General features: G+C 35.6%; 2 protein-coding genes across 2 annotated transcripts; both read right to left on the minus strand.

Annotated features, from left to right (window-relative positions):
• Positions 1 to 4,681: 4,681 nt before the first annotated feature.
• prtfdc1a (phosphoribosyl transferase domain containing 1a) lies at positions 4,682 to 15,130 on the minus strand. Its single transcript, XM_084103341.1, has 9 exons — positions 15,060 to 15,130; positions 14,778 to 14,884; positions 13,950 to 14,133; positions 11,771 to 11,836; positions 9,975 to 9,992; positions 8,892 to 8,974; positions 7,370 to 7,416; positions 7,170 to 7,246; positions 4,682 to 5,787 (listed from the first exon to the last, which is right to left on the minus strand). The coding sequence occupies exons 1-9, from the start codon at positions 15,105 to 15,107 to the stop codon at positions 5,740 to 5,742; spliced, it is 678 nt and encodes a 225-aa protein (XP_083959467.1). The 5' UTR covers positions 15,108 to 15,130; the 3' UTR covers positions 4,682 to 5,739.
• A 2,765-nt stretch (positions 15,131 to 17,895) lies between these two features.
• Positions 17,896 to 23,377, minus strand: enkur (enkurin, TRPC channel interacting protein). The gene is made up of 5 exons (XM_084103356.1): positions 23,201 to 23,377; positions 22,268 to 22,413; positions 21,222 to 21,454; positions 20,046 to 20,192; positions 17,896 to 18,233 (listed from the first exon to the last, which is right to left on the minus strand). Exons 1-5 carry the CDS (start codon positions 23,278 to 23,280, stop codon positions 18,060 to 18,062), a joined length of 780 nt encoding a protein of 259 aa, XP_083959482.1. The 5' UTR covers positions 23,281 to 23,377; the 3' UTR covers positions 17,896 to 18,059.
• Positions 23,378 to 23,388: the final 11 nt, after the last annotated feature.

A 23,388-nucleotide genomic window follows, 5' to 3' on the forward strand; every position in this document is an offset into this window, starting at 1 on the left:
CCAAAATACCAGTAGCCCACTACAACAAAACGGTAACTTAGCCACAACATCTTAAATAAACTAAAAAGAACAGATAAAGGTTCTTACACTGTTTGAAGAGTTGCTGATTTTACAACAGTAGCCTGCAATTAATGTAATGTAAATAAATACTTATGACTCCATACTAAGTTTGCCAGGGGTGACATGAACAACAAACACACAACCTTTATAGCCCAGTCAATATAGTGACACTCAATAGTAGGCTATGTCTATTATGCATAACTTAAATATCTTTCTTAGTTCAAAGAGAAACCGTAAAATATCTCGCGGAGACCTCTTCTAGCAATACTTCTGGGTTTTGATTCAAATGAGTTGGCGAATCTGTTCCTTTGAGAGTATGTCCATTGACACGAATCGTTTGAACGAACCGATTCGCTTAAAGACTCGGACTTCCCAAAGCCAAATACATTTGCTACATTGACTGGCGTTGGGTTACTCCGACCCCCCGCCCCCTCTGACTGCTCGCCGGCCTGTTGCCCAATAGCATGCGATATTCAAATATGCTTGTCGACTTCAACCAACCGGATTTGTTCTTACATAAGAGGCACATGCGTATGTATTTTTCTCTGCTCAATTGCTTATAGTCACTATTAATGCGGATTTTGAGTGCTTGTTTAATTCACTAGTGGCTCAGAAACCTTTTTAAAGCCTGATTTGCAATTTTGTTATGTCCTACTGCCAGCAGTAAATATTTAAGAGATATTATCAAGATCATGCTGTAAACATGTTGTTCTCTTGAAAATTATTTTTGGAATCAGTTGACATTTCCAGAAAGTCATGTTATCTTTTTTTTTCTTTTTTTTCTTTTTTCTGTTGGGTTTAATTAAAATGATCAGATCCTCTTCCAAGAGTTAAGTCCAAATACTAGCATTTTATGTAATCATGATTAAACAAATCCAGTTCTTCAATGCAATGAAGGCCGTTTCACTGGCTAGAATGTTTTCTCTATGCATGAAAAGCTGACTTTATAATAGTTATATTTACCTGGGATTGATTTATAGGGCATTTTTAGTGATATGCTAAGCTCTGTATGCTGTTTAAACTTTCTTATTGTACTCACTCCCTTCCTAAATGAAATGTACACATTTGGGATAACCAGCTGGTCATGTAGCCTATCTGTAAAAAAAAAAAAAAAAAAAAAAACGGCTTACAATACTATAGCCTAACAACATTTCTAACACTCCAACAGCATCTTTCTTGGTTTAAAGAACATTTCCTTTCTCAAGCTCCATTATCGTGACACAGAGCATTGATGCAGTGTGGAGCTTTAGGACAAAGGCAATGGAGGGCAGTGTTTTGTTTTGCTTCTTTCCACCACAATGCATCAGGAACAATAGGACAACTCTTGTGACCCAATCTGAAATAAAAGGCTGCTGAATCTCAAAGAGCAGCTTTTCTCCTATTGTTTGGAGGCCTGCTGCACCATTGACCAAAACAATGTAAGGTTTACTAGCATTTGGTTAGATATCCTAGTTGATGAAACAACAACAGCATCATTACTTTTACTACTAATATTGATCAAGTGAATAATTCAAGTTTTCATCTGTTTCTTTCCACACTTTGGAACTTGACCGGCAATAATTCGATTAGTTACATTATATGGCTCACTAATAACAGAACTGACTCTTATTTTTCAAAGCCAGATGAGTGATGAGGTTTATTGAGTGAAATGTATTGATTAAGGGAACACTGACACGACAACGATGTACTAAAAATGGAAAAGTTTTTCCCTTGCAATTTTGAAAAGTTTTGTATACAGATGACAGTGTTGCCAAAATGATCCTTGTTCACACGGATCCATGAAAATGACTAAAAACTCTGTATTATGCTGCCAGGCCATAGTTGGCAATGTCACTTTGAAAAAAAAAAAAAAAAAACGCCTATAGACACAAATACACTTTTTTGTAGTTTACACAGAAACGTTTTACACGGAGACAAAAAGTGCACTTTGAAACACTTTTTCAAAAGTTTGCATTTTTAGGCCCCAAAAACACCCTTGTCGTGTTAATGAACAGCCAAAACGCATGTTGCATGATAAAAATACCTCAATAATTCATAATTCATTTTCAAAACAAGATCATTTTGAGTTTAACAGAGACATTCATGTACATTTAAAAGTGAAATACAAAAAAAAAGTCTTTCAAATGAGAGGATGGAGCATCTACTCTATAATTCAAGTAATTTAATTCAATTAAATTTAATGTAAATAAAATAAAATTGTATTTTATTTTGCAAAAGCATTGCAACACCAATAACTATAAAAATAACTATAATGATATCAGACGACAGCAATGTCAAAACGATCCCCATGCACTCACACGGATATCTATGAAAATGACTTAAATCGCTGTATTATTCATGCCAGGCCAGTAGTTGGCGATGTTACTTTGTAAAGAAACACTATGCACCTTTAATACACATGCGCATGACATCACCGTTTTCACAAATTATTGTTTTTGTAGTTTACACTGAGACGTTTTACACTGACGTTTTTAAAAAACGTGCACTTTGAAACACGTTTTCAAATGTTTACATTTTCAGGACCCCAAAATGCCGTTATCATGTAAACGAATGGCAAAAACGCATAAAGTTTGCCATTTTTAGTTGAAAACGGTGTCGTGTAAATGGCCCCAAAGTGTGCGCTGCAGTTTGTCGTCTGCTGCTTTAAATGCTCAAGCTATTTAAAACAGGATGGATTCTGATTGGCTGTCAATGTTTTTATCGTTCATCAGCTGGAAAAAATCGTTATTGTTATAGCTGTGGTGTGGACCCTGCTATTATTTTATATATAGAACAATTTTTAGAACTATATATTTAGCGTTATATATATTGTCCTTTAAGTCATTTGGGTCAACAATCACAAATCCAAACCATTAGCACCTATTGAGAAATGAAACATACCCTCTGTCCCATGCCACACTTCACGTGAAGGTGAAGTGTTTCATTATTGTGTCTTTTTTACCTTATCCTCTGGTGATGTTTTACCTTCTTATCCTCTGGTGATGTTGTACTCAGAGACCCAGCATGAGAGACTCACCCGTCTCTTTGTCTGTCATTCAGCGGATCTTGTTTTAGGCTGATGGGAGAGAGGCTGCCAGGTTCCCACAGAGGTGTGGAGCGTTTATCGGCTAGGTAAGTTATCCGTTCCTAAATGCTGATGTTTGATAAGAGCGAGCAAGTCACAGCCAAGCCAACAACGAGTTACTTTGTCAATTCTGTCACATAGACCTAAAATGCCTCTTTATTCAGGGAGACAAGAGGTGGTTTTTCCTCCTCTGTAATCTGTTGCTATACATCAGATACTCTAAGAGAGCTCTGTTAGTTCTTCTCTTACATGAAGGGCATTTAGCCCAAAACACCTATACTGAGACATTTAAGGTTGTATTGTATAGAACAGCAACATGATACATTGTACATTGTGTGCTTAAGATTTGACTTAGTCAAATCTTTTTTTTTTTTTCTTTTTTTTTTTTGTCTGCACTAACATGCATGTTAAACCCTTTTAAAAAAACTAAAATCCAATCCCAGTGTACTGTTTCTATGTGTTTTCCTTAGGCCTGCGCTTCCATGTTCTCCTATTGACTTGAGCTATCAGACGTCATCAGGAATCGTGTTTAATCCCACACCAAGCGTGACTAAGTCTCAAAAATGTAAATCAATCTATCTATCTATCTATCTATCTATCTATCTATCTATCTATCTATCTATCTATCTATCTATCTATCTATCTGTCCGTCCGTACGTCCCTCCCTCCCTCCCTCCCTCCCTCCCTCCCATCCTCCCTCCCTCCCATCCTCCCATCCTCCCATCCATCCATCCATCCATCCATCCATCCATCCATCCATCCTTTTGTTAGTCTGTTGTGCAAACTACTGAATCTTGTTGTATTAGTAGTGTCCTTCATTGATGTGAACTTACATTTGGAAATAAACAACAGAAAATTGCTTTCGTCAGACCATTTAATGGGATCTTGAATCACAAATAAGTCTCGCAATCTTTTGTAAGACAAATAATAATGCACTATCTTCATGCTTTGTTATGACCCACTGACTGATTTAATGAAATAAAGTGTTTTGTGTCTCCAGTGCAGCGCTGCATTCTCCAGTCATGAGGCGCAGTAACTGATGGCAGATGGCGGCTGTTGGCATTTGTACCCGGCTGGCGCCCAGACTGAGTCATGGAAAGCTTGGTGTGAGGCACAAACAGCTCTCAATCGACACTTTAAACCAACCATGGAGGACAATATCATAACCAGACTCAGAAATCACACAAAAGGTACATTTTTGATAGTGGATAGTGCAAACAGTTTCAGATTTAGTGTAATGTGTAACGCCTTTGGAGGTGTTAGCAGCCTTTTTTGCTACAGCTTACTTGAATTAAAGAGCTAGACTTTTCAAGCAGATTGCCTGTGAGACAGCAGATCCAAAACAGATGAGCAGAAATTCGTTTTTTTCCGGGATTCTCAGTGAACATCAGCTTTGAGTTCTGTATTAGCAATAAATTTCCAGTGCATTCATTGCTTGTCTGAGATGTGAGATAACCTCAGCAGGTTGTAAAGTAAATCAAACCCTCATGTTGGTTTTGTCTGGTTGTATGCTGACAAAGAGGTCAAACCCCAGGGAAAATACTGTAACACCATCCAACGTTTCAATAGAAATTTTTAATAAATCATTTTGAATCAGGGCTGTTCAGATGTTCTTTATTTAGCGCCCCTTTATAGTGTGCAAATACATGTTAATTTTCCCTTCTGGAACCCAACAAAAAAGTTAAAGGCTTCTATCTATCTATCTATCTATCTATCTATCTATCTATCTATCTATCTATCTATCTATCTATCTATCTATCCATCCATCCATCCATCCATCCATCCATCCATCCATCCATCCATCTCTACTTCCACCGAGATTCTAAAGTGTCCATTCGATGAATCCAAGCGACGCAACTCACTCTGGTAGGTCACATGAGAGTAACATGTCGGATGTAGTTCAGTACGTCCAAATTTCATTCATACTACCCATATTCATACTATATACAGTAGAATGTACTTTTTTAATAGTCGCAAAGTAAATTCAAATTCAAATGTAGTACCATCTCTGACAGTATGCGATTTCAGACGCAGCACATATCTTTGTAGTGTCTCACACACAAGAAATATACTTTTCATATTTTATTGTATGTCCTCTACAGTAGACATCAGGACTCTTCTACAGAGGCAAGACAACAAGGCATTTTCAAGGCATTTTATTTCAGTAATATTGTAACATATTTGAATTTTCAGAATTGCAAAAATAAAATTGCAATTCATTTTATATAGCTATAGCCCACTGTCCAGTTTTGGGATTGGATAAAGCTCTTGCCTCCCTACAACCCTAGGAAAAGCGTAGAATGTGCTCAGTGGCATGGATGGTCTCACAAACATATGTCTTCTAAAGAGAACAAAATGGGCAGCTGGGCTCTTAAACTGATACAGCATATAAAATGGAACAGAGTAAGTCTGTTTTCCACATCATATCACGTTAGTATTGTGATGTGACTTTACTCAATTCATGCAAAACACATTATATAATATTTCAAACATAATTCGGCATGTCAGTGACAGATTTCAGATCTCTGATTTGAGAACACAGTAACCTTGTGTCAGAATGAGTTTTTCATCCGTTACGGTAATATAAATGTCCATTCCTCTTGAAGGGAGTTTTGTCACACTTTATATTTCTGTTTCCCCGTCTCGCTGATGACGCAGATGTGCTGTGAAGGGGAAGACATCGCTTACGTGAGTCAAGTGATAAATAAAGCACAAAAAAGAGCTGTAAAAGTAACACAGCAAAATGTTTGCTTCTGCTTGTCTGCAATGTGACAGATAGATGTTTTCCATCACATTTACAGCTTCAGGAGGGGCTTGAACACATGATGTGTGAGGCTGATTAGAGTTTTCTAGGAAAGATGAATGCTGTGCTGCATGCCAGATTTCATTTGGATGTTCACCAAGTCCTGCTCAACACTCAGTGATGACATCCATGCTGCAGGTTCAGAGATTCATCTCTTATATAACCCTCTATGATGAGCTTTGAGATGGGGAGGCCTTTTTATGCAGCTTAAAGAGTTAGCTCACCCAGAACTGAAAATCCTGTCATTAATTACTCACCCTCATGTCGTTCCAAACTCGTAAGACTTTGTTCATCTTCAGAACACAAATGATGATGTTTTTAATGAAATCTGAGAGCTTTCTATCCCTCCATAGACAGCAACACAACTACCACTTTGACACTTCAAAAAGGTCATAAAGAGATCATAAAAGTAATCCATTTGAATTGAGCGGTTTAGTCCAAATTTCCTGAAGAGACACTTTATATGATGAACAGATTTAATTTAGGCTTTTATTTACTCAAATTAATGAAAGAATTTTTATTTTTGGGTGAACTATCCCTTTAACAACATCAAGGTTGTTAAAGGGATAGTACCCTATAACAACGACGTTTTTGAATTTTATGATTGCTTTAAATGATGAACAGATTGAATTGCTTTTGTTCACTTATAAACATTAATCAGCAAACATGAACAGAAGCTCAACCGAACCTGCTTGCGAGAACAAACCTCTTGCTGAAGCTCAAACGTGCTGCGTAACACGAGAATGAACCTCATTGGATCTCGCACATCAAGTGAACATGCTTGAGCTTCTGTTCACCACAACTGATGTGAGTTGATGAATGTTTAAATGTGAATAAAAGCCTAAATTCAATCTGCTCATCATATGAAGTGATCGAGTCTCTTCAGAAAATTTGGACTAAACCGCTCGATTCATATGGATTAGTTTTATGATCTCTTAATGAATATTTTGAAGCGTCAGTCGCATAGCTGTCTATGGAGGGACAGAAAGCTCTCAGATTTCATTAAACAAATCTTCATTTGTGTTTCAAAGATGAATGAAAGTCTTATGAGTTTGGAACGACATGAGGGTGAGAAATTAATGACAGAATTTTCATTGTTGCATTTTCCTGTTGCTCTAGAGATGAGTTGACTGGATCAAAAAATTGGCACTACCATAACATGCCAAATGTTCGTACATTCGTCCTCTCATCGTTTCATCTTCAAAAGGTCATGGAATTTAACAAAAATGGACATAATCTTACATTGAGGTCCCTGAAGTACTCATTGTAGTCCAGAGCGTAACCCACCACAAAACGGTTGGGAATGACAAATCCAACATCTGCAGAGAAACACAAGTAATCAGTTCTCACGAATCACAGCCGTGTTCAGATAATCATATTGTGATCCATTAAGGCCCATTTCCGCAGGCCAGAAGTATGTTTGAGCACCCTTGAGCACTCACAGTCAGGGAGCTCTGCCGCCCCGTGAGGAACCCTCTTCACCAGCAGCCTGAGGGAAGAGACACAGGAACACATTAACACCCTTAACCTCCATTAGATCAAAACTATGAAAAAGTCGTGGTCTGCCCCTCTTTTTCAGCTTGATTTGATCTCAGGCCACGCATCCTCTTCCATTAGCTATGTTTCCATCAGTGGTGTTTTAAAATGAGGAGGCAAATTTATGTCTCTGTTACACTTCATTTTCCTGGTCAAATAAACATTACATACAAAAATAAAATACAATCATATTTTGTATTTTTACACTATTTATTAAAACCAAGTATAAATTGAATCATTTTGAATCATATGCATTTTTACATTTATTCCAAAATAATAACTAAAGGCAAGAACAATTAAACAATATATTTTATTTGTGAACTAATGCCCAGCTTTTCTTTTTAATAGTTAACTTATTTTCAGCAGTCAACAAGCTTGTACACACTGGTCACAGATACAGACACGAAGATGTCAGATCTTTCATTTCCTCAAGATATTGCTCACTAAAACCCCCACACAGGCATCATGTTTTCAGCTCATTTCAAGTTTAATTTTGGCGTGACATAAAGCGGTGATCTCTAAGTGGCTGATTTGTTTACTTACTTTTTAATTAGTCTTCCCATTAACGCCATCATTGTCTGTATTCAGGCCGATTCCAGAATGTGCACGAAATCAAGAGGTGGGATTTATCACACAAACCAATTATATCTAATCATAACTGATCATATCCAATCATAGCACGATGGAGGCATTTCCTCTTCTCACATGACTTTCCCCCATTCCTTCTCAATTACCACCAACCTCAGCGCACACTTTAAGGGGCCTGTTAAAAGTCGAAGGGCTCAAGGGAGGCACGCCTCCCGCTGTAACTTTACCTGCTGGTGTCGCTGTTGGACAGTGTTACTTTATAAAAATGAGTGACTTTTACACTTTTTAAAGTCACATTTTGTAATATTTGTGTCGTTTTATTTTTTGTAATATCAGTATTTTCGAATCCAGTTTTTTTTAAGGAGACACTGCCTCCATTTCCTCTTCAGAGGAAAAGTCTTTGGTTTCCATCCGCCTATTTTTATGTGAACGTTTGGATATCTCATAAAAAAAAAGCTGGATGGAAGTGCTAAGATGCACTAATTGCAATCGAAAACGTACAAACGTTTTAACCAGAATGCATTGCATTTGGCTCTGCATTACGTCAAACTCACCTTCTGTTTATTGCATTTCGTCTCCATGCTCTAAAGAGCAAGTCATTTATGATGTGCAAAAAAGAACCACAGTGGCTTCTCAAATTACAGCAACTTCCATTTTTACTACAGATATTTTGCACCAATTTCCCAGCAAGTGACGATTTTGTTCTCTTGAACACATGGGATGGAAATGGTACTTTATTCACAAAAATGTTTTATTCGATATTCCAATTTTGTGCATTTGTTAAATTCACAACTTTAGATGGAAACATAGCTATTGCCTTAATGTAGTTCCCCTTCTCACCCTGCAACTTTAACCATTTTGGGCTGGAAAGTCTCCACGTGCTGTAGAAGGGCTCTCATTGTCTTTCCTGTGTCCACTATTGCCTGTGAGGAAATGAATACATATAAGATTACACTGTAATGGAGATGTAGTGCTACATGCCTTGCTGTCTACAGTCATTCGGATGTTGTCTTCCTGTGGAGTTTCGCAGGTGCAGATTCCATGTGGATTTGCTCATAAGTGTTTGACTTTGATCTGAAATACTCTACATATACAGCAATTTTGTCAAGCAAATTCTTCATTTACAATTGATTTCAAAAGAGTTTGATTTTAGCTAACAATGCAATACACAAATCGGCCAAAAGTTCGGTGTTGGTGAAATGTTTTTATGTTTTTGAAAGACGTTTCTTATGCTCACCAAGGCTGCATTTATTGGATGAAAAATAAAACAGAAATATTGTGAAATATTAGTACTTTTTAAAGTAACTGTTTTCTATTTTAATGTATTTTAAAATGTAATTTATTTCTGTGATGCAAAGCTGAATTTTTAGCATCATTACTCCAGTCTTCAGTGTCACATGATCCTTCAGAAATCAATCTAATATATTGATTTGCTGCTCAAGAAACATTTCTTATTATTATCAATGTTGAAAACAGTTCAAATCTGATTAATATATATATATATTTATATTTATATGAAGCACAGCCTTCACCCCTGGAGTGCAGCTATGATGCCTGAAATTCTGTCTAGGTAGCACAAGACTTTTAATGAGAGTTTAGTAACATAAAAAAACGTACTCAAAGTTATGGAAATAATGATCAACAGCACTGTTATTCAATGCTGCAGCACATGGAGTGATCTACATGGGTGATTTCATTGGAAAACGTCTGATGTGAAATCTGATCTGAAAGGAAAATACCTTTCTACTCTATTGTTTTCCAGACAAATCCCAGACTACCCTGCACATGTGCCATGGGAATTGTTCATAACAAACTTTGTTTGCTTCTCTCTTGCATTTAATTTCAGTTAGTTTGTGTGATTTTGTTAATATATTTATATGTCTGCATACTTTGCTAAACCCACTGTGAAAAGCACAATCTTACCTCTACAATCAAGACATTCTGTGTGGCATGTGAGGGGAAAAAAAGAGAGAGAATGTGTTAGAATTTAGAAAATCCAAAAGATTTAAAACAACATCCAAAAGCAACAGAGACATCAAGAGAGAACTGGATGTTATCATCATAGAAAACAAACAATGTTATTTTTTGGTGGAGTATTTTAAGTAGATCTGATCCCATGCAAGCACAGCCACCTTATTATATGGCATTCTATTATATTATTATATTGTACTTGTGTTTTCATGAGTAAAGATCATAGAATGATCCATGGTCCAACCATGAAATGCCACATTAACAGTTTAATTTAGTCCTATTTTGGGTCATTTATTCATATTTTCAATAATCTTTTTTCCCATCATAAGAACTTCATGGATCATGTAATTTCTTAGATGAATACATCACCGTTCAAAAGTTTGGGGTCAGTATTTTTGTTTTTGAAGAAACCTCTTATTCTCACAAAGGCTGCCTTTATTTGATCAAAGACTTAAATATTGTGAAATATTATTCCAAATTAAAATATCTGTTTTCTATTTGCATATATTTTAAAATGTAATTTATTCCTGTGAATCAAAGCTAAATTTTCAGCATCATTACTCCAGTCTTCAGTGTCACATGATCCTTCAGAAATCAATCTAATATGCTGATTTGCTGCTCAAGAAACATTTCTTATTGTCAGTGTTGAAAACATTTGTGCTGCTTAATATTTTTGCAGAAACCATGCTATTTTGTTTCAGGATTATTTGGTGAACAGCATTCATTTGATATAGAAATCTTACTGACCCCAAACTTTTAATTGAAATGCATTCTAGACAAGCTATAGAAATGACAGATGACATTACTGGTAATGAATATAATCAATAACAGTCATCTGCTCACTATAGAGCTGCCTGAAATCTCTATATCGGACACATCTGTAATAATAAAGCAATTCTGGATGCTGTACCATGACTGTAGAAGGGAGTGAACAAAAGAACTGCAAACCTGACGATTATTCTTGTGGATGTGTCATAAGAAGTGACCCATTTGCCTTGAGAACAGCTTCAGTGCTGCTTGGAGGGCTGGATGATATTGCACCATTCATCAAGGATACAGCCTCTGGCTCTTTGCATGATAGAGGTGGGAATCTATTTGCAGTTTTGTGCACCAGAATGTCTCAATAATGGATAATGTTGAGGAATGATGAGGCCAAGAAAAGCACTTGATGCTTATAAAACAAGTTTTTGAGTTCTTGAACAGTTCAACCGGTTTTATGCATGTCATGATTGTGCTAGAAATATGTGTTCTGCACAGGATGGAACTGCTCTCATATTTTTTATTGGTCAAATTATGATTACCACAGTATACCCAGTCAGATTCTCGTTCTAGATCTAGGTTCACTGGATAGATCCTGTCAAGTCTCATGGCAAATAATTATACCTAAAAATACATATCTTAAATTTTAGCAGCCATTACTCCAGTCTTCAGTGTCACATGATCCTTCAGAAAACTGCTTCATATTTTTGTGGCAACCATGATACTTTTTTTTTTTCAACAAACAAGACCTGGTAGTTCAGAAATGTCTCAGTCTTATAAGGTCTCAGAACTCTGGATATAATGATGCGGTTTGTTGTTGAAAACCTCAGACATATGAACACCAGCCTTAGAAGCTGTATATACTTTCTCACTAAACTCGCTAAACCTAAATAGTCCTACTATATGAGAAATAGTGTCTCAGTCACTAATAGGCTAATAAAGCCCATTTTCACGCATTCTTATGACTAATAAGCAAGCTTGCGCAATACCTTTCCTTTCAGCATGGAGAGGTCATCTGGTCCAATAATGTGCAGATCTTCAGTGGACTGGTCATTCTGTAAAAGACACAGAGACAGATGTTAAAAGCCCCCTTCTGTGGCCCTGTCAGCACATATGATCTTACAGTCTCTGTAGACATGTCCCGACAGAAGCGGCTTTTGTCTGCTGAGAACAATTGGGTTGCGTCCTCTTCTCAGGGTCAAGTTGAACCTTTGTGAAGGGGTGAAGTGGCTCTTCTGTGCTTGAGAAGAACGTTCTGGGTTGGTTGTGTTCAGACAGGAAGCGGGACCATGATGATGGAGGCTCCTTAGGGGCCCATGAGTTACAGCAAAACACAGACTGTGAAGACCCACCCAACCATGACAGAACAACTCGACCTTTACTGTATCCTTCGATTGGATTTTCTCTGTGTATTTCAATTACAGATAAACATATATTGTGATAAAATACCGGTATAGTACTAAAAGACATTTGATTACTGTAGTAGTACATTTGGATTTCTCTATCATGGTAGAAAAAAATGTCATTGTGTGGACATTTTTGTCAGTCTGAGTCAAGAAGTTGACGTTAAAATGTCTGACACACTCTCTCTCTCAATCTCTCTCTCTCTCTCTCTCTCTCTCTCTCTCACACACACACACACACACACACATTTACTTAGCTATCTAAATGGGGACATTCCATAGATGTAATGGTTTTTATTCTGTACAAACTGTATATTATCTCCCCTTACACTAACCCTATCCCTAAACCTACCCATCCCATCACACAAAACTTTCTGCATTTTTAAATAAATAAAAAAATAAAAAAACTTTAATTACTTTATTTTTACATCAGATTTACAAATGAGGACGTCCCTAAAGGATTTTTTTTTTGAGATTTTGTCAGGTTTTGCTCACTTCTGGGTACAAATTTGTCCCAAAAATAACACACACGCACACACGCACACATACACACGCACCGCGAAATCAAGAATTGGTCCCATCTCTGTGGTATAGGTCTACTGTGTTTGGCAAATGTAGTAATATCGTACATTGTTGTACATCATCCAGGTATTCAGGCAACTGCACTCATCCAATGTCATGCTCTGCACAATATACATACAGTATTGCATACAGCAGAAATAGTAGAGTAGCATAGAAACACGCTATTCTGAGCACATGCACATATCTCTCTGAATAACATGTGCACAGCATTAGAGCGCCCTCTGCTGACTACGGCTGACTACAGCTGATGACGGCCACTTTACCTCAGTTACAAAGCATTTACACAAATGACTGGCAGAGTATTTGCACTAGAGGGCTACACTACGTGCAAACAGCAGTGTAAGTAATAGTTAGATGTTATTTGCACTAAGTGTAAATAGTGTTAGATGCTATTTATACTTAGCTAGTGCAAATAGTGGCAAATACTAACAAATACTTTGCACGTCAGTGTATTGTAGTACACTGTAAAACCGTATCTAATAACAGTTTATATGCTTATATTGATTAAAATCATAAATAAACGTTGCCTTATTAGGACCTTACTTGTAAGGCCCTCCTCTACACCTACACCTACCCATAGCCATATTGAACCTGCTAATCAGTAAAGGTGTGCTTTAAGGTCCAGGAAAGGATGGTTGTATATGATAATGCTTTGAAAGGCTATGTGATCGACTGTATGCATAGTATTCACATATTCTTCGGGCTTAATAATATGAGCTGCACGTGTCACATCCAATCAATGCTAGAACACCACATCAAATTTCTCTTTATTTTCACATTTCAAATATTTCCTTAATTTTATTTTATTTTTTTAAATAAACGCCTGATTTGTACTCATATCAGTCACTAGGTCACTATCCTTAATCGCCATGCCACGTTTAGCTACTGTGACTAGCCAGTTGTTGTTTTTTACCTGATTCAACCAGTCAATGGTGGGCTGAGATAGTGTAAATAGCCTTTGCCAACAAGATGGGCTATTTGCTACTTATTTTAAAATTATTTTTTTCCAGTTTGGTAAGTTTGGTCATTTCTGGGTGTAAACATGAGTTGATGTGGATTTAAGGGATGTGTAAACTATGGTTTTTATCAGTAGAAAAAGTAAGGTAAACCAGGTAAGATGTGTTAAAAGGTATAACATGATAGAGTTTTAGCTATTATGCATACGATTTCTGCTTCTCCTCACCAGATAGCTCTTAAAGCGGATGAACTCTACTCTGGTGGTCAGTCTTCTGTTGGCGCTGCGACTCTGAGCTTTAATTGACTCCACCAGGTCAGAACAGAACTTGTATCCTCCCTTCAGAACACACAGAACCATCATATCATGATGCCCGATGTCTTCAAGGATGTCTCTGGCCAGACACTCAATCCTACAAATCACATTAGATCACAATGTTAGGAACTGTGTATGTGGAGGTCATGTGATTCCATAAATTAGATTTAAGGGTCACATGAAGTTAATGTGCAAAGTTGTAGATCAACCCAAATTACTTTGGAATGTGATTGTGGAGCAGAAAGCACAAGGCTAAACAATGATGAAAATGAATATTTGAAAGTTCATGTTTTTACATCATACTCATGGAAAACATAGATATTTAACAGCATTTAGCAATATTGTTTTTGGTTTTTAATAATGGTTTTCAAAATGCCAGACATAAATAAGTAACAAAAATAGTGAAGTAGTAGTAAATGACAATATCTCAATAATATCATACTTGTTTCTTAAACATTTTTCTTAAGTTTTCTGCTCCTCGGATTTTTCTTCAGAGAAAAAGATCCCAGTTATTTCACACATCTATTCTAGAGATTCTCCACAAAGTCTCAAACTGTGCTCAGATTTGCCAAGATCTATAGTTTGCAAAGTCAGAAATCTCAATATGAACTCCAAATTTGACCAAATTATCTGTTCTGATCTAAAGTTGTGTTTGTTATCACTTGTCAATGCACAGTGAACTAACATGAATTTTTACATTTTCGCAAATGTTATGATATGTGTCCAGAAGAGTGTGTTTACCTGTTCATAATGACTCCATGAGGGATGTACACACACTCCAGATCACCCTGGTAATGCTCAGGATAATTAAACAGCTCCAAACTGTAACCTGACCACCCGTCTTTAATCTATATCAACAGTCAATGAATAGGATATAAAACAGTTCATAGTAAGGTTTACTGTAAGTAGAAATGAAAAAATGCAAAAAGAAGAAAAAAAAAATACTATGCAAATTGAACAAGCTGTCTTGTCATTTCAGTTGAAATTGCAATGAATAAAATTCAATATGTCAGGCATATTTACCACAACGCCTGGTTCTTTTCTCTGGACATCTGCCATGCTCGTGGTCATATGAGCGAGAGTGCTTTAAACTGAAGCTTCCTGAGAGAGGGCGAGATGTAGTTTACACACACCCACTTTACATCACTAAACACAGTGGGATGCGTTTTACATGTTTTCATTATCGAAATAGGCCAATACTTTCCTTTTTGATAGACATAGACATAGACATAGTTAAAATATTTCTAATGGCTTTTATGAATAGAGGTTTGTTCTTTCACATGAGTCACATTATTAACTCAAGTCATGTTGTTCATCATAACTTCAACACAACAGAATCTCATTCACGATAGACCTACATATTTCTCCTCTGCATTTGAACACAGATTTAAGCGAGTCTACATGTTATAATGTTTGTACTGAAAATAATTTACCATAACACTGTAAATAAAAAACAACATTAATTAATCAACACCAGTGTTAAGCTTCACAACAAGAAAGCTATAGTCTGGCTTAAAGGCAGGATTTTTCTAAAAAAAACTTTTTCCCAAATTTGTTTAAACTGTCTTTATATACCAATACATAATTAAAATGTAAGTACTCTGAAAAAGAGAGTATAAAAATCGAGTGTCTGTAGTCCTCTCTGGGCTGCAATAAACACAGCTACTTATTCCATTCACACCGCTCAGCTGGAGGAGGACGCGTTTGCCAGCGCCGAGCGGAGAGGAGCGCAGTGCATGTAGTGACATCATGTCAGAATCACATGTAATAAAATACCTAACTTTATCATTATGAATATAAACAACTAACATGGCTGTTAGTACTCACTATCAAGCTAGCATATCGATACTGGTAAAGTTTAAAATATATTGAGTTTGATTCGGTAAAGAGATAGTAACATAAGGCAAAGCTAAAAACAGGTTGCATTGATACACGTTTTCCCATTACCATCAGTTACACTGTGATGAAGGTGAATTTCATGTAAGATTCATAACATATACAGTGTTTTGCATGTAAGAGCTTCCACGATGAAAGCACTGTTGGCTCTGATGAGGACTAACGTTACACTCCGGAGACAAGTAGCCTACCTTTCTACCTTACTAGTTCCTTTTTTTGCCTTGTTTGCCTTCGCTGACTGTATATGCTGGTACTGGGAATTTTGACTGCTCTTTCTCTGTCATAATTGTGATTCTTCCTAGCTTCCGTGCCTCTTCCCCTCCTCGAGTCAAACGGGTGCGCGCATGTGGGCAGCTCCTGTAGCAGCAGGGGTGGTAGCCATGGTAACGAGGGAGAGTGACAGTCGCCCAGCCAATCATTTAATTCGTTCCGAATGGAAATAAGTAGCTGTGTTTATTGCAGTCCTGAGAGGACTCAATTTTTATACTCTCTTTTTCAGAGTACTTACACTTTAATTATGTATTGGTATATAAAGACAGTTTAAACAAATTTGGGAAAAAGTTTTTTAGAAAAATCCTGCCTACCCTGACTTTAAGTCCTCCTGGGAAGTTCGTACTCGTACGAGGTGGGAAGTCGTGTTTACGACGGCAGGAGCGTTCAAGTCACTTTCGTCAGAGTAAGATGGCGGTGTACTTTCCCTTAATTAATTACACAAAATACAGCAAGGTTCTTAAACTCTAGTTCTAGAAAATGAAGAACAAAGATTTGCATAAGGTGTGCTTTGATTTTTTTAAATGTTTTTAGTTAATTTTTAAAGCTACTGCAAACTTTATTGTTATATATTACATTGTTATTTTATAATGCTATCATATTCTGTGCAGGCAATTTGCTTACTGCGCTGTAAATAGAAAAGCCTGACAATTTCACAAATATCTTGAAGTATTGTGGTATTCTGCCATGTTTCTCACTGACACGGCCCCAACTCGTAAAAATCCAGAGCGAATCATAAGATGATTCCATAAATGATCACTCGTTTTTACGACATTGTGGTGGCATTCATGTGGGTTCAACTCGTATACGATCTATACGAGATGACTTGAACACACCATTAAAATAGCATTGTGCAAGGTCGGAAATGCCACCAAAATGAATAAAAACGCCCCCTAAATTCAAGATATGAACTGCCCTTGTATGAATTATTGTATTCTGTGTTTATAACACAATATAGTTAAGCAATATCACACGAGCAGGAGCGCTATTTTTTCAAATATCAGAAAATAGCACTCCAATAGCCTCCTGTATCATTCTATACAACAATACAATAAACAATAAGTTAAAAATATAAATTGCCAATTTTTAGACAACGCTGTTTACTGTTTTTGCTCTATTTTGCCAACGAAAAATAGTTCCAAACAACGCAGAAAAGTTGTGTCTCCCTGCAACACACAGCGGTGATTCATTCTCGATAAGGTAAGTCAATGATTCAATGACCCATTGATAAATGACACCTATGATTCACTTATTTCGACTTGCCGCCACCTACTGGCAGTTTTAGTTTCATATAATAGTATGATTTCTTTTCCCCCAGCATTTCATATTTATATTCAAAATGCTAAATTTAGAACATTCATTTCGTAACATTGTAATTGCAGTGAAAATGGATTTTGATAAATGGTAAGATGGATTTTGTTGCTACTGATTTCATTAAATTGGCATAACAGCCCCTATAGTGTATGTATAACGTTAAATAGTGTAATTAATCAAATGATGATCAACAATATGTACAGTAACTTTACTTTTTTTTTTTTTTATTATAAGAGGGGTGCCCTGTTTTCACTTGAGCACCTGCCCTCCAAAATGTATGTGCACAGCCCTGATATACAGAACGTAAAGAAAGTAAACAGGGATCATTTTCATTTCATGTTGACTTTAAAGGGATGAAATTACTCAGAGACCATTCAGGTTATCTAAAATTATCTTTATTGCACTCGTCTATTGCTGTAAAACTTTACAGAAGCCTTTCAAACTAATCTTGAAGGACCAGAAGAGGATGAGCAAAGACACTGTGGCAGTTTGCCTGTTTCAAATGTTGTTCTTGCATATTTGCTGAACTAGCTAACATCACGTTCAGTTATTAGCAATGTAGATGGTTTTGTGTCGTTCCACCATGTCAATATCTCTCTCCATCTGCTTCATCTGCAGCTCCAGACGCTCCTTCCTGTATTTTTTGGGAGCTGTGTCTGTGACAACAGAGAGGCTCTGGTACTGATGATGAAGGTCGTCCCAGTTCTTCTTCAGAGCCTGTCAAAAGTCATAAAGTCATCAGACATATCTTGAAATATAAAAACCATCAGTGTTGGGGGTTAGGTAATCAGATTACTTTTTCAAGTAACTAGTAAAGTAACGCATTACTTTTTAAAATTTACATCAAAATATCTAAGTTACTTTTTCACATTTATTGACTGACAGCTCTCCTGTCCCCTTGTTGAGAGAAATAAAGTGAGGTGTTGTGTATGCTGTGTAAACATGACGCTTATTTTAGTTCTAGACTAAATATGAACATGCATTTACTCATCTCACTTGCACAAAAACATTCATCAAAATGAATAAAAACAGTAAAATGCATTTTCAGAATTTTACGCAAATTTTTTATAATTAACTATATTAAATTACACAAATATACTTTATGTATTTAATCTCACTTTATTAACCAATGTCTTTGTTGCTGACCTTCAAATATATAATTCAACCATATAATAAGCAAAAATAACTTTAGATTAGATTTAGAATAATTAAGAGTGTTGAACTTCCTTCTCCTGTACTTCAGAATAGCAGCACTGCTGAACGGACTGTTTGAGCAGCGCCCTCTACTGTACAGGAGTGAATATGCATTTCCATCAGCCTGAGGCTTATTCATTTCACTTTTGGTGTGAAAGGGCCTTAACATTTGCTAAAAATATAACTTTTTTTTGTTGTTATTAAAAAACAAGCAAGCAAGCCCAGCCCAGGTGAGAAATAAAGCAATAAAAAGCATTACTTTTAAAAGTAACTTTCCCTAACACTGAAAACCATTATTATTATTAAACACTACCGTTCTGGGATCAAGAAAAATGTTTCAAAGAAATTGAAACTTTTATTCAGCAAGAACACACTGATTGAAAATGACAGCAAAACATTTATAATGTTACAAAAAATAATAATTGGTAACACTTTGTCTTTTTAAAAAAAATTTTTTAAATAAATTATGCCTTGTAATGCAACTTATAATGCATTGTAAGGTCACATGAGTAATTGTAACCACAGTTATAATATATTATAATCTATTCATTGTTACACCTTTAGAAAGTATAATGCATTAAAACAAATGACAAACGACCAATTTCAGATGTAACAAGGAATTTTCAAATATTATAATGTATTTTAACTTTGGTTACAATTATTTCTGAAAATATATAATGCATATTATGAATACCTTGCATTATATGTAAAGGCTTTCAGTAAAGTGTTTCCAAACATATTTTTTGCAAAATAAATGTTGTCTTTTGAACATTCTATTTTGATAAAAAGTATCATGGTTCCCACAAAAATATTATTTTTTTGCACATCTGTTCAACATTAATAAGAGACTTCTTACAAAAAACATTTCAAATATCTTACCGACCCCAAACCTTTGAACGGTAGTGTACATGCAGTCTCTACGATCTCATATAAAGCCAGAGACTAACATGGGATATTTGTGCTTTAAAGTATTCATTATACTTCAGGACCATTTAAGCAATCTGCAGATGATTAAACATGACGAAATCTTAAAAAGACATGGTGACCAGTCATAAAAAAATATATGTTTTCCCTTATAAAATCATTTACATTTGTGCTTAAAATCTTAATATTTAAAAAAGGTAATGCTAATTTTGTTTACATTTACTCATAAAGCAGATGCTTTTATCCAACACAACTTACAAACTGAGGGATAGCTACAGTACAAACACAAGCAATTGATCATCAGGAGATTAATGCTGCTACTTCTCGAGGAAGATGACGGATGTGCCTTCCAGCAGAACACAGGCTAAGCAATTAGAGACTGTTTCATTCAGAGTACATTTGTTTGTTTACCTGTAGGGTATGGTGTCGTTCTTCACCAGAGAGCTGTTTTATGGCTCCTTCTCTCATACGCTCCTTGACATAGTTATCATATTCCTCTTGTGCTTTCCTGACTTCCTCTCTGCGCTGAAGAAGGTACTCTGGAGTCTGGCCATAGTCCTGAGAACATGCAGAACAAAACAGGCCTGAGGCTTTTCTTACTGTTTTTGCAGTATGCAGTGCTGGGTAGATTACTTACAAATTGTAGTCGATTATTGATTTTGAATTATGACCACACACACACACAAAAAAAAGTTAAGTTATCCATTACATTACACATTTTAGGTAATATAATCTGACTTTATGATTACTTTTTGACTACTTTTGACCTAACTCATTTATCAAATTGATTTGATAAGATAAGATAATCTTGTACAATATTGATATAAAAATACAAAGAGAAAGAAAATATATACCATTCTTTGTCATCAACAACATGAAGTGCGTTAAACATTATATTACGGCAGGGTTTGTGATGGAACTGCAGGGGGTCTGTGAGTTTGATGAAGAGCTAATCATTAAAATTAAAATAAATCATTTTAAAATAATAAAGATTATAATAAAAATGTGTTTGAAAGACAACAGGCTTCCAAAGACATAGCAATTCACAGTTAAATAACTTACTGAGTAAAATTGAAATAATAATTAATCATTCGTTCATCAGGAGTTGATTAGATATGCAAAGTTGCAATGTTGAGAAAACACTTCTAAAAAGTGAAATGATTTCTGTAAATCCAGTGATGAAATACAGTACTTTGTGGCCTCTCAATTTTCCATGTATTTATATCCATAGTGGCTGGTCTGTGTGTGCAATTTCACAAAACTAGAAGACATTCTGAATGTATGTAAGCGATATGCTTTTCTTAGAAAGGAAAATGTAAAACATGAAAAAGAAGAATTAGTGAGCATCAATAAATAATGAATGATTTACTACCATTGTGTGAATAATATGTAATCAATAAAAAGTTACTGTAGTCTGATAACGAGTATTTTAAAATGTAATAAAATGCAAGTAATTTTTGGAATCTGATTATGTAATCCAGATTGAATGTAATCAGTTGCTGCCCAGCACAGTATGTTCTGTATGCATGATGAAATAGTACAAGAGCAACTGGAACATGAAACTCACTTTCACATCACTCTCCTCACCTTCTTCTTTATGAATTTCGGGATGAGACCAGAGTTCTCCAGTGGCTGTTTGTCCCCCTTCTTGGTGTCAGCATACACTGGCTGCACTTTCTTTGGGAGTGCCATGATGTTCTCAACAGCGTTGGTCTTAATAAAGTTCTTGTTGGAGTAGAGACCCATGAGTGGCTTCTCAGTTCTTGCAGGTACTGGTGGTTTACCATGTAGCTCATCACCTTCATATTTAAATGGTTTCTCTGAAATAGTACAAATAAATGATCCAAGCAAAGCTTTAGTGGCATTTTATGATTGTAATTAAAAGATATTTATCCGTATTTAAAAAGGTCAATATTACAGTGCTATGCATAAGTTTAGACACCCATGCTAAAGTTGACTAAAAAGAGGAATAATAAATCATCTTTTGGAAATTGAACTTAATGCCTTAATTAAAAAAATTTGGAAAAATCCAACCTTTAAGGACACCAATTTTCTTTGTGAATGAATAATGTATCGTAAATAAATAAATGTTCTTCCTTAAAATACAGGGTGCATAAGTCTGGACACCCCTATGTTAAATTCCCATAAAGGCAGGCAGATTTTTATTTTTAAAGGCCAGTTACTTCATGGATCCAGGATACTATGCATCCTGATAAAGTTCCCTTGGCCTTTGGAATTAAAATAGCCCCACATCATCACATAGCCTTCACCATACCTAGAGATTGGCATGGTTTTATTTCAGTTAGCCTAATAGCTGGTTTGATTTGCATTGAGAGATGATCTTATGGAAAGTACCCCATGCCAATCTCTAGGTATGGTGAAGGCTATGTGATGATGTGGGGCTATTTTAATTCCAAAGGCCAAGGGAACTTTATCAGGATGCATAGTAGTAAAGTAGTAGTAAAGGTTGGATTTTTCCTAATTTTTTTAATTAAGGCATTAAGTTCAATTTCCAAAAGATGATTTTTTATTCCTCTTTTTAGTCAACTTTAGCATGGGTGTCTAAACTTATGCATAGCACTGTATATAACAAATGCTCAAAATGTCTTAAACAGCAAATGCAGGACATGTACTTTCAGGGAGTTTAGGTTCCTTGGAGTGTTTCTGTAGAAAGTTTGTTGCCAACGGTACGTCCACTTTTGCTGGTCCCATTGTCTTGTTGGGGGATTTGTTCACCTTTTTCTCCAGCTTCACCTGCTCTCTGAACTTTGACATGTACCTGGAAATTATATTAATGATATTAATGGATGAAAAGATATTAATGGATGAATCTCACCAAAAATATGTCTAGGTCTTTCATCCCAAAATCAATAGGAAATATAATATAATAATCACATTTTATACATTTTTATAATAATTCATTACAATATAGTATTACATAATACAAAATAATACATTTTTAAACTATATTTCACATTTTGACATCAATTAAAAAAAAAAAAATCATATGATCAATAAGTTATGACAACATGTTTTATACATTGTTTTGTAACTCATCAAAGTAAATTAAGCAATCTTCACCTTTTTTAAATAATTTATACAAGATTCAACTTTAAAAAAAATTAAAAATCAGTTTAATTTATGTTTAAAAATTACTTAAAACATCCAAGTTGATTGTACTTAAAAATGCAAGGTTCTTACAGGTTTGTTTGTAACATAATTCTGAGAGATAACGTTACTTGTTCTTGCTTCAATTCTTTTAATGAGTATGTAATGTTTCTTTTAATGAGTATGTAATGTAAGATTCACAATGTGAATCTTACATTACATACTCATTAAAAGAATTGAAGCAAGAATTAGTTACTTTACCATTTAAATAGATCAGTTTTAATAAGCTTTCAGACCTGGTGGGAATTGTACTTAATTGTAACAATGTGAGAAAATGGTGTTACAGTGTAAATAAATAAACTATTTTTTTTTAGAGAATTCGAAAAAAGATAGAACACTTTATAATATCATCTTATTGCGGTATTAATTTGATCTTAAAGCTGAAACTCTAACGTTACCTGGGCGCTTTCATGGCTTTTTCTTCCTCTCTGGGAATAAGGTTATAGATGCTCTCTGGAGGATAGATGATGTTGCTCATGATGTCTGATAATAGAGACAAAAATGAGAGGAAACAGAAAAGGTCGCGCTGCACACTGTTTTATGAGCATAAAATGGCTGGTCTTATTTAACAAACGTCTCTATGACA

Source organism: Abramis brama, assembly GCF_963993115.1.
Source record: "Abramis brama genome assembly, chromosome: 24".
In the NCBI taxonomy this organism is placed as follows: domain Eukaryota; kingdom Metazoa; phylum Chordata; class Actinopteri; order Cypriniformes; family Leuciscidae; genus Abramis; species Abramis brama.

Excerpts from the sequence above, each read along its gene's own strand:
- prtfdc1a (XM_084103341.1), bottom strand. The coding sequence starts at position 15,107 with ATGACCACGAGCATGGCAGATGTCCAGAGAAAAGAACCAGGCGTTGTG. Across the intron at positions 14,885-15,059 it reads GAAAAGAACCAGGCGTTGTG|ATTAAAGACGGGTGGTCAGG; the intron begins GTAAATATGCCT and ends CTGTTGATATAG. Across the intron at positions 7,417-8,891 it reads AAAATGGTTAAAGTTGCAGG|GCTGCTGGTGAAGAGGGTTC; the intron begins GTGAGAAGGGGA and ends CTCTTCCCTCAG.
- enkur (XM_084103356.1), bottom strand. The coding sequence starts at position 23,280 with ATGAGCAACATCATCTATCCTCCAGAGAGCATCTATAACCTTATTCCC. Across the intron at positions 22,414-23,200 it reads AAAGCCATGAAAGCGCCCAG|GTACATGTCAAAGTTCAGAG; the intron begins GTAACGTTAGAG and ends TATAATTTCCAG. Across the intron at positions 18,234-20,045 it reads AACGACACCATACCCTACAG|GCTCTGAAGAAGAACTGGGA; the intron begins GTAAACAAACAA and ends GACTTTTGACAG.